Below are 14,205 nucleotides of genomic sequence, written 5' to 3' on the forward strand. Positions count from 1 at the left end.
GTGTTTCGATTTGTAGGTTTCCTGCTCGGATTTGGAGTTCCGTTCCGTTAATTATGGTCTCTTTCTTTTGGTGAAAAGAAAAGTTTCCTTTCCAAAACCCGTAAGGAGACGCGTTTTGTTCTGGCGCTTCAAGTATGGACCAACCAACCACCTTATGTCTCCCTCTCATTCCGCCATTAAGTACTGCTTAGACAAATTGTTGAATCTAATCAGAATAAATCTCAATTTATTCCTTATAAGAGTAATATACAGTTTATTTTATTTTTTATTTCATTATTTTTTAAATCAATAGAAAAGACACTGAATTTTTTTTTATAATTATTATTTTATTTTTTAAAAATTTTTTGTTTTTCTAATTTTAAATTTTTAAATAATTCTCATTAGTTAAAAACATTAGAAATCATTTCAAATAGAAATATAGGTTATATATTCTTTTGGTGCAAGTTCAAGAGATACAATGCACCCTAATTACTCCTATCATAATTACCAGTAGTTGGTTATAATAATTCAAAACTCCCAAAGTACATTAATGAAAAATACAATGCACCCAAAGTACATTAATTTCTCTGTATACTTATAAGTAAATAATTTTTTTACTTTTTGGAACATAATACCTTAAATATAATAATAATAATAATAATAATAATAATAATAATTCGTGGCCTGTTTCCAAGAAGAACGAGGAGGCAAGCAATTGACATGGAGGACGATAAAGCTTTTTTAAGTACAATATAAATGATTAAATGGCAAAAATTATAATGTACTCAACAAATTACTTAGGAGGCTGAAAATTTGGAATTGCTTATACAGAGGAGAGTAAGTAATTCAATTAAATTAGCACAAAGGAACAATCTCTTTTGTACAGTGTAATTGGGACACTCGTGAATCTGTCCTTTCGGGACCCTGATTTGTACAATACATGAAACTGACATGTCAGCTTGCTCAAATTACTTGAACAAAGAAGCATCAAATATATCCTGGAATTTTACCTTATAAGCATGTCCAGTCCAGCAATGAAGTCGAAGAAAAACTTCAAGTAACTTGGTACGTTTTAGAGAATTCTCACACATATATTCCTAATCCAAGCAATTTCGGTTCTGTTTCCACCATCCAAGGTGGCCTGTGCACAAATGGAAAAATCAGAATGCTATTGCACGAGGACGGGGAGAAGCATGGCAAGTTTTAAGGATGAAGGTTGAAAATTTTGGATCAGATATTTTACTTATTAATTACGAAATTGATTGTTCCTTCTGCAGCCCGTTGGAGAAGAACTTCCCTCGCGTCAATTATAATTCCTTCAGGCTACATAGAGAATGGACTTGGTTTAGGATTGTTTAAATGTAGCACTTGTGTCTGCTAATTATTTATTTGTTGCACCTACCTCTTCTGGAAACCAGACACCGGGCTGTGTGCTTCCCTCAAGTACTGCAAGAACAAAAGCAGCTGTCGCATTTCCTACAGATCTGAAAGACATGTGTCATTCCTAAATTAAAACAACCGCGTCATATATTTTTCAAGAGACTATAGAACTCAGCATTTTTGTTCAAAGCCTAGAATTAGAAGCACATTTTAAGAGAAGGTTTTAATTGAATGAGAGCCAAAGGAAATGGAAAATTGAGAATTACACAGAGAGTCTCTGGTGAGTAAATATGGCAACTGTATTGCGGCCATCAGTACACTCCAAATCAACCTGCCCAAAAAATAGAAAGATATACAATGATTCAGTACGAATGATCAGATATTTTACTTAACAATGAATAAATGTCTACCCCATCTTTTTTTAGCCAAATGTCAAATGACACCGATGAGTAATTGGCTTTGAAGTTATCATTTGCTCAGCTATTTCATTATCTTACCCTCATTGATACACGCTCTCCAGCAATCCCATCAACTGCTCGGACTAGAGGGTCGAACAATTGAACCAACTCTTGGACTTTGCTTCTGTCCCTTAGAAATTCCTGGAAGAGTAAACAGAATTGCGTACTTCTATCATTCTTCTGGAATTAATCGGCTATATGAACTGTAAGTTCTTTTATTGCTGATTTGAGTAACTAGAAAGGGTGCTATGTAAAGAAAACTCAATAACAGCAACATCAGAAGAACTCAATCTATGTGGTTAGATGTAACACTCTCAGACTTAGAAGAGCATACTGGGGGAAGAAGATTTGTCATGACTTCCATTCCCCAATTCCAGAAAAATGGTGCAGTTCCAAATCGAGCACTGACAGTTGGTATTCCTAGAACCTCGTAAGCACTTCGTACCTCTGGCAAATTCCTGAAAAATAAAGATAATATGCATTAGAACAGTAAGTACAGGTAAAACATCTTCTACTTGCATCAACTTTTAGAGAGGGAAACATTCATTGTAAGCCATGCACGAAAACCTAGAGAAAATTTCAATTATGAAGTTGATCTGTAAACAGTCTAGACTGCTTCAGCACTGTGATTACTGCAGATGTGATTATCTACATGAATAGGAAACTACAAAAACTTTGTCCTGCACTGCAAGAAATCTCTTTAGAGAAGCACTTACAACAGATAAACATCTCTTTTTCCAATCCCTTTTCCGAAATCAATGTTGAGCATTCCACTAAAAGGCTTTAATTTGATTTTTTCTCCTGAGCCCAAATGGATTGAGCATTGATTAAGTACCATGAATAACACTGCAAAATTCTAGTTACAAAGGGATATGCCAATTTGTAAAATGTGCTGTTGAAACTGACCTTTATTATATGCAACAACCTCCTCACCAAGAAGCAAGAAACTAGTGGCTAATATGGTTGGACCAGCACCACCCGTCCCTGCTGTGTAGTAATAGAACCTAAGAAGTGGAAATTCAAACATATATTGCGTAAAGTTGACAGGAAAAGGAGAAGTGAAAACTATTTTAATCCATTTTAAATCTATAGTGGAAAGTATTTCAATCCATTTTAAACCTATCTAGTAATCATTCACCAAGCATGGATACCAGTTCCAAGTCAAATTTGATTTCATCATAAATTTAAAAAAAAAAAGAAGTAGCATTACAACACATACTATGCCAAAATTAAGGATCAGAAATAATATCAGGGACCAAATTTTCATAAACCAAAATCATAGAAGGAAATCGAGGATGCTGGTCCTGGAAATACCAGCATGCAGTAGAGTGGCTAGAGAGAAACTGCTTTCAGAATAAAGGAAAATAGTTACCTCAGCCTGTCTGGCTTCCCCTTGCTTTCAGTTCTAGCAGCACGAACTAGCTCTGCAGCCATCACTGTCATGACAGCCATATAACGAAATATGCCCATAAAATTCATAAAATTGACAAGTTTCACTGGAAATTGATACGCAAAGATTTCATACTTGGAACCTAGGACCCTGCATTTATTTTTTCAGAATATATCTACAAGTAAATAGACAAGAATGCTGCAATTGTACCATTGCTAACTCCAGGATAGATTCCACCAGTTGTTATAGCAGGAATATCAGCAGCTAAAGCTCTATCCTTGAAGGATTTCGCACGTAGTGCATAGTTTGTGTCATCACAAACATCAACATATGCTGTCTGTTGGAAGACAAAAACACAGTCCTTAGATAATATTCTAACTAAGGCCATAAAATATATCCCTACCTAGTATAATATATACAAATCAAAACATCCAACTTAAAAGTAAAAATAAAAACGTATTACCTTTTCTCACCTTGGTCTCTATGGCAGCTTCAAGTACACTACATTTCTCTGCCTGTTGAAAAGGTCCTGCAGCATGAACCACAAGATCCACATCTGCAGAAAAACCAATAAAATTATCAGATACTCGTTAATTATTCTTTCAATTTTTTTTTTAGTGAAATTGAATTTAGGATCTTTCGCTTCATGTTGCATCAATTGCTACCACTATGTTTCATTCTTTTACAAGCTTGATCATATGATGCCATGAAAACCTAAATGATTTAAGTTGAGAGTTATACAACTGGAGGAAGAAGAACTACTGCACCACTTAAAGCCGCTTCTAGTGAGTCTACATTGTCAATATTGACTTCAACGAAATCGGAATTCTTCCCCAGTTTAGCCACCATGGCAGCTCCTTTTTCCCTGTCATTTCATTTCCAAGTAATTAGCATCTTCCATACCATGAAGAACACAGTTTTTCCCCGCAGAAAAGATTAGTTAGAGTTTTAATTACCTGTTTCGACCACCAATCACAATTCGAAGGTCAGGGCAGAGCTTGGAGAGAGCAATGGCAGTGGACCCGCCAACCCGACCCGTTCCTCCAAGTACCAAAACCTTCGCGTTCCGGTTCTTCTCGAGAAGTTGAACTCTGCTATTATCATGATTGCTCTGTTTAGCGCAAGCCATCACGCTTGCGCTCTTCAAGTGAAACAGAGCTCGCGCCATTTCTCTGTTTAGTCTCTCTTTCAAACGGTGCGGTTCTCTGCTGAAATGAAAGGATCCTCTTATTCCCGTTATCGGATTATCGTATGACGTGGCATGCAATGCTTAGTGATTACGTGGTCGGGCATCTATCACATGCATATTTCGTGGCTGATTAACGAAAGCCCATTATTTCATAGTTGGGCCTCTAATTCTCTCAACATTAATGTACTGAGGTCCAATGGGCTTTTGGCTTATATAAAACGATAAGATTTTTTGGATTTACGCCTAAAAAATATTGCTATTCCTGTTACAATTCGGAAACGGTAATGTACAGTAATCCAAATCAAGACAGGAAAAACATAATCCTATATATAAACTAGTTATTGCGTTAATTTGCTCAACAAGATTAATTTCTCACTTCCATCAGAGCTTTTCTCTTATCGCAGATATGGCAGCCATGGCAGCCACGAAGGAGCTCTAATATCTGGCATGAAGACAGAGGTTGAAAGAAAAGATCAGAAAGAAGATGCACAAGGAAAACAGCTCTTCTCTATACAAATCCCCACAGGAAAGAAGCATTATGGCTCTTCTCATACCCTTATATCTGAAAGGGTAATTAAAGAAGGCAAAGCTTCATCAAACTTGGAATCCAAGGATTTAGGTTACAAGGACAAGCGCTCTGATCAAGCAGCAAAAATCCCAAGACTCAAGGAATCAAGAGATTACTCATTTCTGCTATCTGATGAGACAGAAACACCAACCGCACCGCCGTCAGGCAACGGTTGCCATAGCAAGAACAGTAATGGTAAACCAAAACTGGCATCAATGACTTCAAAGGAGCGACTCTGTAATAACCTGCATTCAGAATCACCTGCTAATAACCGCAACTTGGAACGGAAAAAACCACCAGATAATAAGCCAAGAATCGGGCCAAAACAGACAGTGCAAAAGCAAAATGCAGCATTGCAAGATGGTCGCCGGCAACCCAAGAAAAGGACTGACCGACATGATAACGAGGGGCAAAAAGCTATCATGATGGTCAAAGAAGTGTTTAATACAAAAAGGTTTATTGGACGCGATGATGCTGATATTGTCATGGAGACCAACTTTGAGGAAATTAATAACGAAGAGAAAAGAAGTGAAAGACTTGGAAGGGAGGAGGATAAAGAACAGCTCCGGCTGATAGAGGAAGAAGCGGTGCGAGAGCGGACCAGAAAACTAAAGAGGCAGAGAACTCAATCGACAGTAGCAGTCATTTGAATCTTCCAACTTTTGAAAGTGAAATTATATTTAGGACCTTTCAGGAATAGGGACTGTAATCATTTTTTTTTTTATTTTGTACGTTGTAATCTTTTTTTTTTTTTTTTTTTTTTTACTAATTTCACAACCTAATTCCAGTAAATGAAGTGCAATAACTACTTCTTTCATAAATTTGTTGCACTCACCAGCAAAAAAATAAAAGGATTAGACGGGTGTTAAATGATTTTTGCAGTTTTACAAAACGACAGGACGCTCAGGTAGGAATTATTTCAATTTCTTATGTTGCGATTCCTTTTTCTCCTCCTGTATTCCATACTCTTCAAAGCTCCTTTTCTTGTTGGTTTGGATTTCCATCAACTGTTCTCCAAAATCTAAGCAACTCTGCTTTGAATTCGGTTCCTTCTCGGACCCTTTCGAGTATACTGGATTGAACCCACAACTTTTGATCTTGAAATTGTTTGCAGCAGGCAATCCTACTTTAAAATCGTCCTCAACGAAGGACCCGAACTCAAATGTGGCGGTGCAAGATTTCTCCCTTAGCCGGTTGTATCTTTCCTCTGTTAACACATCAACACAGCTTGTGTTCCAAAGGAAAATATGATCTGACTCAAATTTAAATCGGTTCCCCCATTCTCCGATCTCCTTGGAACAGAATTCAAGATTGTCACCATACTCGTTTTCTATGCGACAGTTGCATTGGAATACGAAACCATCTTGATAAGGAGTATTCTCCAATTCAATAACAGCACAAAAAGTGAAACCCACTAATTTCGTCTTATACCAATTAGGAGGGAGCAGTGTAGTTATGGAAAATCCTGTGTTTTGATACCTGAAACACTCTGGAATTTCATTTCCTGGGAAACAAACAACAGGCGAAACTAGTATATCTCCATGTCTCTGCAAAAACCCAAAAGAGAGAGAGAGAGAGAGAGAGAGAGAAACAAAAGTAAATGAGTATACCAATAAAAAAAAGAGAGAGGGGGGGGTGTGCAAAGATAGAAATTTACTGTGGAAAGTTGCTGTAATGCAGTTGCCAAAAGTTGAAATTTGAGCAATGTGTTTTCAACAATGTAGCCACATGAATTCTTCTCCAAGTTAATGCAATTAGCAAATGTGAATCCAAATTTATCTTCCGGGGATAGTTCTTGTAATTCTTGGGGTTGAATGAATGGATTTGATACTGTCTTCAAGGATGTACAGTTATGTGCAAGAAGAACTCTTATTCGGGATGGAAGTTCTGGCAAAGACTTGAGTCTCTTGCAGTAGGATACTTCAAGGACTTCCAGCCATGAAAGCTGTTTAATACTTGCCGGCATTCTCATGAAATTGTTTCCATTTAGAAGTAGAACCTGCAATGACGATAGGTAGCCAAGAGTGCCTGGAATTTTTATTATGCCAGTGTAGCTTAGAACAAGATCTCTCAAGGAGCCAAAACCAGATAAAGAGGGCAATTTGCTAACTTTTGTGCAGTGATTGAGATAAAGATCTTGAAGTCTTTTCAATTTAGAAAGGCCACTTGGAAGACTTTTAAGCTTTCTAAGGCCACAAAGATAAAGCTTTTCGAGACATTTCAGCTCACCAATGCTGCTTGGAAGAATCCCAAGACTTGGACATTGACTCAAATTCAATTCAACAAGCGAAGAAAGGCACCCAATTGATGGGGGCAATTCTTTAACTTCAGTCACTGCTAGATTCAACTTAACAAGCGAAGTGAGGCCTCCAATTGACAAGGGCAATGCGGTTAATGAACTTTTCTCGAGATTCAATTCAACAAGTGATGAAAGATGTCCAATAGATGACGGCAACTCTTCTATACTAGTCACTGCCATGTGCAATTTAACAAGTGAAGAGAGATACCCAATTGATGATGGCAGTTCTTCTATTGAACTTTCTTTAAGATTCAATTCAACTAGTGAAGAGAGATTCCCAATTGACGGGGGCAATGATTTTATCATTGTGTCTTCCAAATTCAACTTTACAAGTGAAGAGAGAGACCCAATTGATGATGGCAATTCTTCTATTGCGGTGTATCCTAAATCCAAGTACTTAACATCCCCTACCACCTCTGGTAACTTCTTAAGATTGGAGCACCATGAGAGATCGAGTTTTTCAAGAGAATCCAAATGAATTTTGCTTGGCAAACTTCTAAGGTCTTCACAGTGATCCAGAGACAGGATCATAAGCTTGTGAAAAGATTGAATAGAATTAGGCCATTCTTCCACTCCAGTTCCATCTAAATGCAACTCTTCTAAGTCCTCAGAAATTTCTGGAAACTTCTTCAAGTTTAAACAGTTAGAGAGATTAAGAACCGTAAGAGATTTCAAAGAACTGAGGCTTGGAAGACTTTGCAGCTCTTTGCAATTAGATAAACTAAGATAAACAAGATTGTGGAGAAACTGAATTGAGGAGGGAATCTCTAGTAAACTTGTACAATTATCAAGAATTAGCCTCTCTAAGTTGAAAGCGGAAGAAAGATCAGGGAGTGTTGTCAGGTGCTCAGAATCATGAAGATCAACCCTTTTTAACTTTTCAAGAGGCTGTGAAACAAGTGAAAGTGATCCAATGACTTAAAATCTTATTGTTAGGATTTAAAGAAGAGATAATACTAATAAGCATACCTTAACTCCATTCCAAAGTTCTTTAACTTTGCTAAAGGGCATGTTAAGTTCGACAAGATTCTCCATAGAAAAATTAGAGGGCAAAGAATCCCAAGGGTATCCATGCCAATGGAAATAACATAGCTTATCAGGAAGAGATTGAAGGCCATCACTTGAGTCTGCTGCAGATTCTGACACAAAGCCAGTTGGATTTTTCCATGACAAAGAGCTATTGTGATATAATTTGAGCAATCTCAGGTTACACATTCTTGAGAAAACTACAGGACTTAAGTTTACTTTTTCAATCTTGGAGATGTCTAAGAATATGCCTTCAGTTGCAATGTTCGCCTGACAGTGAATGAGAAGAATAAAATATTAGTAAAATTTGATTGAAATGCTTTATAGACATTAACTAGAGAAAATAAAACTAGTAACACAGTTTTATATACAATAAGTAAGTTTTTTTTAGTATTATTATCGTCAATGCCATTTTTTAAAATACCTTATTCTTGGTCAATACATGATGAATGTTTTCAGGAATCCATAACCTGCTACGTTCTCCAGGCTTTTTATTTGATTCTTGCCGAACAATATCCTGACCCATTTCTTGTAGCAAATCATGCATATCTAACTTGTTCTCTACCACGGATATGAGGCTCATATCAATAAGACGACTAATCCCAATATTTGGAAAAAATTCACAACCATCTAGAATACTCATTACACAATCTAAATCTTCTCCTTTGAAAAAACATGCAATGTCAAGAAATATATCCTTATCTACCGACTCTAATTCATCAAAACTCATCTTTAACACCTTTTGAATTTCTAAATTAGGATATTCTTCTAGCTTATCTAATGTGCATTCCCATTCCTCTATTTGCTTGTTGTACAAAAATGAACCCAAAACATTAAGAGCTAAAGGAACACCTTTAGTATAACAGACAACCCTTTGTGACAACTCTAAATAATCTTCAAAGGGATGATTTTGCTTAAAAGCCTTCAAACTAAGTAATTGAAGAGCTTCATAGTGATTCAATCCCTTAACCTCATATATTTTATCAGCTTTATTCATAAGCACTTGCTTATCTCTACTTGTTATAATGATTCTACTTCCTAAACCAAACCAATTATGATCTCCAGCTAAAGTTGTCAATTGTTGTAAATTACTAACATCATCAAGAACAATAAGGATCCTTTTCCGTCGAAGTATGTTCACAATTAACCTGGGTAATACGCTACGCATCCCTATATTTAAATTTTTGTCCTCCAAAATTTTTGAAAGAATTTCATCTCGTAAACGAAGTAGTGTACGTTTTTCTGATTCTTCCCTAACATTTGCAACAAAATAAGCAGCTTCAAAATCATTAGAGATTTGATCAAACAGAGCTCTAGCAATGGTGGTTTTGCCAATACCACCCATTCCCCAAATTCCTAAAAATACAACACCCTCTGATTCCACGGTTAATAATGATTGAATTTGCTCAATGCGCGAATCAATTCCAATGAGGCCATTAATTTCACTTGAGAATTTATCAGTCCATTCCTTCAAAATCACTTTTGCAACTTCTTCAATTAGCTTGCGATCATCAGTCCTAAAAAATATGATAAATAGACTATTAATTTGAAATAATGAATTTCATCGCAAGAATTTAAAACAATCATCAATAAATTATTTGTAGAGTAATAGCAAATTGAGACTAATAATTACCAGTCTCGAGAATTAAAGCCATCAAGTAAAGCCAATTTGTTTAGAACCTCTCTCCATCTCTGCACATGCTCCAGCTCCAGCGTAGAATCTACTCGGTCTTTGACATGTAAAGGATCCACGTTGTAGAAAATAGGAAGAACAGAGAGTCCCTTAGTTTCCTTGCATTGAATTATCTTTTCAAGCTCATCTAAGCACCAATTTGAAGATACATAGGTCTCTGAGATAATAACAACCGCAAATCTTGACAGTCCGATAGCATTCGAGATTTCAGAAGGAACTGATTTCTCTTTCGGGAGTTTTTCATTGGCTTTGAAGCAGAGAAGACCTTTGCGTTCCAGTTCTTTATAGAGATAACTAACTAGTGACTTGTTAGTATCTTCCAATTTGTAGCTCAATAAGACATGGTAATAGTTCGAAGAAGGAGGAACGAATGTTTCAACATTGGAAGCCATTTTCATTGTTGAGTTGAGACTTGGAGAGCAATGACTCCAGACTGGAGAGAGTCGGCAAAAAAATCAACAAAGGAAGAGTTGAAAAAAACATGGAGATTTTGGGTCCCACCGGACAGCATAAATGTTTTATTAAGCTATTAGGATTCTGCCTAAATCAAAAAAAAAAAAAATTATTTTTTTTGTCAACCGACCCTTTTATTTTTTATAATTAATTAAAATAACCCACCAATTTAAGAAAATTTTTACGGGGAAGAGGACCCGAATATATTTGTTAGAAAAGTCAGATCAGATCTATCATAATTTGATTTGGGCCCTTACAACCCATTTACTATGGGCTCCATATTGGGTATGGACACTTCCCGAATAGAAGATTCGAGATAGGGCCATTGAAGTGCCCCATCTTTTTATTTTGCTACCAATTGTTCACACAAACCAAATCCAAAATGTCTACTCATGCTTGTTTTCTCATAATTCCTTTTAAATGCCAAGCCAGATCTATTGTTTTGCTTGTATATTCCAACCTTTTATCTAAAATTAAAAAGACAATTGAAAGTGCATTTCGCTTTGTTTAAGGATTATGTGAAGTTCTTGCAAGAACTTATTAAGTTATTATAATTTAATTACCAACGAAAGAGATATTTTATTAATAAAATAAATAATAAATAAATAAATCGGATAGTTAGATAAATAAAAATATCTTTTAAAAATTTTGATTAAATTTTGATATAAACTAAAACGCAGTGCTTGAAAATGAAGGGAAATAACAGATTATTGAATTACTAATAAATCTAAGAGAATTAATAAAAATATTAATCTTAGAAAAAAAAAAAAAAAAGCAATCAATCAGGAGATATTTTAAATAATGTTAAATTAGGCTGAAATTATTAGAACTATTTTAGTATTTTCCGCTGTACCTCAATGAGCTGTCAAAATGGGGATACTGAAACGTGTCTTGCCCACGACTGACGGACTGAGGGTGGACCATCTAGCTGGACACCTTATACCGACACGCGCTGATATTTCAGGAACGTGCGACGATAGCGACATTTGGTGGGATCGTATACAACACACCGCACGATGTGATTTTTTTTTTTTTTTCTTTTTTGCAGAAAAAATAGCGAAATAACGACTGTTTGGCTATTGTTGGTTCCATTTACAATTTTACTAGGTAAAAAGAAAATTTCTGAATTTCTCGCGGGATTGTATGAAGTCGCCGATGAATCCAGACGATACATTGTATTTATGTAGACCATTAATTAATTTCTGGTATTTAATAGTGATGATTGTAACAACTCAGGAAAACAATTCTCTTGGTCTAGAAACGGTCCATTAAAGATTTGAAATTTTGTGTCGTAGAAGATGGTCCATCCATCAATGCTTCTCGTGATTGCCAACGAGACGTGTTCATCACAAATTTCTGGTCCTATTTACTCTTATACCTATATACTTTTACGTAGATGTACGATGGAAAAGAAAAAGAAAACAAAAACAATAGTTCTAAATATGTATTGGTGTGCAAAAAAAACCGACTCAGTTCGGTTTAATCAGATTGCTCACAAGGAAATTCAAGTGTAGTTTAGACCGAAATTTTTATAGATTTGGCTCGCTTTTATAAGAATTAATCGGTTAGGTTTAAAACTGAATTGATATAGAAAAAACCAATCAAATCGAACTGAATATATTTTGATTCAATTATGACATTACTTTCAATTTGATTATACGAAATTTTGATTTGTCTTTTTCTCTTCGGTTCAGTGAACCGACCTGACAATTTACTTACCCACTTTAAATAGTGAAACAACAGTATATAAACAATTCAAATACTTAATTATTACGAGGTAACTCAATATAAGAATGAATCAAATTTTTTAATAAAGGAATATGTTGTGTCAATTAAATCTAGTTGACATTCTCACGTTATTATAAAGAATGGGGGAGAGATATTTCGAATAAAAATATTTTCTCTTTGAATATTTTAAAAAAGAAGGATTACTTCCAATTATGTAATCCATATTATATAGATCATGTGATGAAAAATTAAGGGATAGTAAAGTTCATTAGAATTCACTTAAACAAAGTTGGCTATTGGAGGGTAATTGTCAAAGTAATACAAGTCAAATTGCAAACTTTGACTTGCTCTATATATTGGAAATAAAAGGTGATGGATGCAATGACATTTGATGCTAACGTCAAAGCTTTAGACATATTTATATGCAAATTGGGGAGATAACTTTAAAGTTTAAACCGAAGAAAAAGGATATTGGAAAAAGCCACCAAACCCCACTCATCAGTTATTGATTTCTTTGCTAGTTGCATCACAACCATGGTGTGAATTTGCTCTCAATTGCCTTTGCCATACAAATTTTTGTCTATACATCCACTGTTAACTTCTCTTGGCCACAGAATTTTCTAAGTTATTTTGGTAAATGGGTTTATAAATAGACATATTAAATAATTAATAAAGATGAATTAGATACTGTATCTTCTCGACTACAAATGTTTTCACTAATTTATTGAGTCTAGAAAAGGATTACCCTTATTGTGTAGACCGCAATGATATTTAAGCGTATCGGACCTCCCAAGGAATTAAAAAAAAAAAAAATGAAAGGGGCAAAAATGGAGCAAATGGACAGAATGCAGAAAAGGGGATGTTATGTTAGTGTGATGGTGCGAAACGTAAATGCTGGAGGAATAGTAGTCACAATCGAACTAAAAGTGACAAGTGGGAATAGAATCAATCAGGTGATTTTTAACCTCATCAACTTGGGCTTGGACCCATAAATAATACATGGCCTGAAAGTGACTTGCACTTGATGCCAACTTAGATAATATCCTCATCCTCATCCTCCTCCTCCTCCTCCTCCTCCTCCTCCTCCTACCACTGTTCCTGTTTTTACATGTAAAATATTTTTTTATATATAAGAAATGTGTTGAAGCCAAAATGATGGAAACAACTGGAATTTATAAATGGGTTTGGACATTAATATCTCCAGAGATATCAAGTCATTGAATGCGCACTTTTTGTCGGCAGGTTGTTCCAATTTTCCTTTCATTCATTTTTGTAAAAGATAATTCAAACTAAGTCAATGTCCCAAAGCTTGCTCTTTTTTTAGGTGGTTTTATGTGTGTATGTTCAAGTTAACGAAACTGTGAAATCATGTATTTTATTTATTTTTTATTTAAGGAAGCAATATATTGAATTGATTTTTATATTTTAAATTAAGTACAAATAAATTTATAATTAATGAATTTAAATTAATTAAGAAAGCCATTTTTATTAGTTTGAGCGATGAAATTTAAATATTAAATAAGTTTCGTTAGACTCATTCGTTTAATTATTTGGTTTAGTAAATCCAATGTTAATATATAGAATATTATTTAATTAATTAAAAAGTAAAGAAAGGTAAAGACAATTTGTACTTAATTATACATGTCTATTTGATTTCAAAAAGTAGCAATAAGTTATATAGTTTCAAATATAATAATAATAATAATAATAATATATATATATATATAGCTCCTAATTATTAGATTACTCTAATGTTGTTTTTAAGTGATTAATTACAGCATGTGTCATATAAGGTGATTATCATAAGCTTTTGTCACTAATTTCTTTTTTAAAGGACAAAAGAACCACTCTAACCCCACTTGCTCCATAATCCCCACTCCTACTTTACATATTTTATTTAATTGTGTTATGTTTTAATTGGATAATTAGTTATGAAAAACCTCATTTCGTCATCATTGTGATTAAGCTTGATCATGAGTTTAAATTGTATAAATTCGTATTTGCAACCATATATATATATATATTTAATTTGATAAAGATAA

The 14,205-nt window shown here is 34.8% G+C and overlaps 3 protein-coding genes across 4 annotated transcripts; 1 reads left to right on the forward strand and 2 right to left on the reverse strand.

The window, feature by feature from the left end:
• Positions 1–776: 776 nt before the first annotated feature.
• LOC105648312 (Saccharopine dehydrogenase) lies at positions 777–4,774 on the reverse strand. Of its 2 annotated transcripts, XR_001047570.4 has the most exons (14): positions 4,164–4,774; positions 3,975–4,072; positions 3,681–3,763; positions 3,418–3,544; positions 3,190–3,253; positions 2,724–2,821; positions 2,534–2,618; positions 2,152–2,275; positions 1,857–1,958; positions 1,626–1,690; positions 1,382–1,463; positions 1,223–1,302; positions 990–1,120; positions 777–903 (listed from the first exon to the last, which is right to left on the reverse strand). XR_001047570.4 is itself a non-coding variant. In XM_012234658.4 (13 exons), exons 1-13 carry the CDS (start codon positions 4,373–4,375, stop codon positions 1,063–1,065), a joined length of 1,278 nt encoding a protein of 425 aa, XP_012090048.1. In that variant the 5' UTR covers positions 4,376–4,774; the 3' UTR covers positions 777–1,062. The 2 variants fall into 2 exon arrangements, 1 of the variants encoding a protein (XP_012090048.1); XM_012234658.4 differs by having other exon boundaries at positions 777–1,120.
• LOC105648816 (uncharacterized) lies at positions 4,774–5,694 on the forward strand. The gene has a single exon (XM_012235321.4). It carries the CDS (start codon positions 4,844–4,846, stop codon positions 5,612–5,614), a length of 771 nt encoding a protein of 256 aa, XP_012090711.1. The 5' UTR covers positions 4,774–4,843; the 3' UTR covers positions 5,615–5,694.
• An 11-nt stretch (positions 5,695–5,705) lies between these two features.
• LOC105648313 (disease resistance-like protein DSC1) lies at positions 5,706–10,433 on the reverse strand. Its single transcript, XM_012234660.4, has 5 exons — positions 9,923–10,433; positions 8,714–9,806; positions 8,233–8,559; positions 6,622–8,151; positions 5,706–6,511 (listed from the first exon to the last, which is right to left on the reverse strand). Exons 1-5 carry the CDS (start codon positions 10,378–10,380, stop codon positions 5,879–5,881), a joined length of 4,041 nt encoding a protein of 1,346 aa, XP_012090050.2. The 5' UTR covers positions 10,381–10,433; the 3' UTR covers positions 5,706–5,878.
• Positions 10,434–14,205: the final 3,772 nt, after the last annotated feature.

This window comes from Jatropha curcas, chromosome 10 (genome assembly GCF_041381405.1).
Source record: "Jatropha curcas cultivar XTBG-Jc1 chromosome 10, XTBG_Jcur_1.0, whole genome shotgun sequence".
Lineage (NCBI taxonomy): Eukaryota > Viridiplantae > Streptophyta > Magnoliopsida > Malpighiales > Euphorbiaceae > Jatropha > Jatropha curcas.

Coding starts and splice junctions, on each gene's coding strand:
- LOC105648312 (XM_012234658.4), bottom strand. CDS start 4,375: ATGGCGCGAGCTCTGTTTCACTTGAAGAGCGCAAGCGTGATGGCTTGC. Junction 2,619..2,723: donor GGTTGTTGCATATAATAAAG/GTCAGTTTCAAC, acceptor ATTTGGGCTCAG/GAGAAAAAATCAAATTAAAG. Junction 1,464..1,625: donor ACTCACCAGAGACTCTCTGT/GTAATTCTCAAT, acceptor CATGTCTTTCAG/ATCTGTAGGAAATGCGACAG.
- LOC105648816 (XM_012235321.4), top strand. CDS start 4,844: ATGAAGACAGAGGTTGAAAGAAAAGATCAGAAAGAAGATGCACAAGGA.
- LOC105648313 (XM_012234660.4), bottom strand. CDS start 10,380: ATGAAAATGGCTTCCAATGTTGAAACATTCGTTCCTCCTTCTTCGAAC. Junction 9,807..9,922: donor GGCTTTAATTCTCGAGACTG/GTAATTATTAGT, acceptor CATATTTTTTAG/GACTGATGATCGCAAGCTAA. Junction 6,512..6,621: donor CATTACAGCAACTTTCCACA/GTAAATTTCTAT, acceptor GGGTTTTTGCAG/AGACATGGAGATATACTAGT.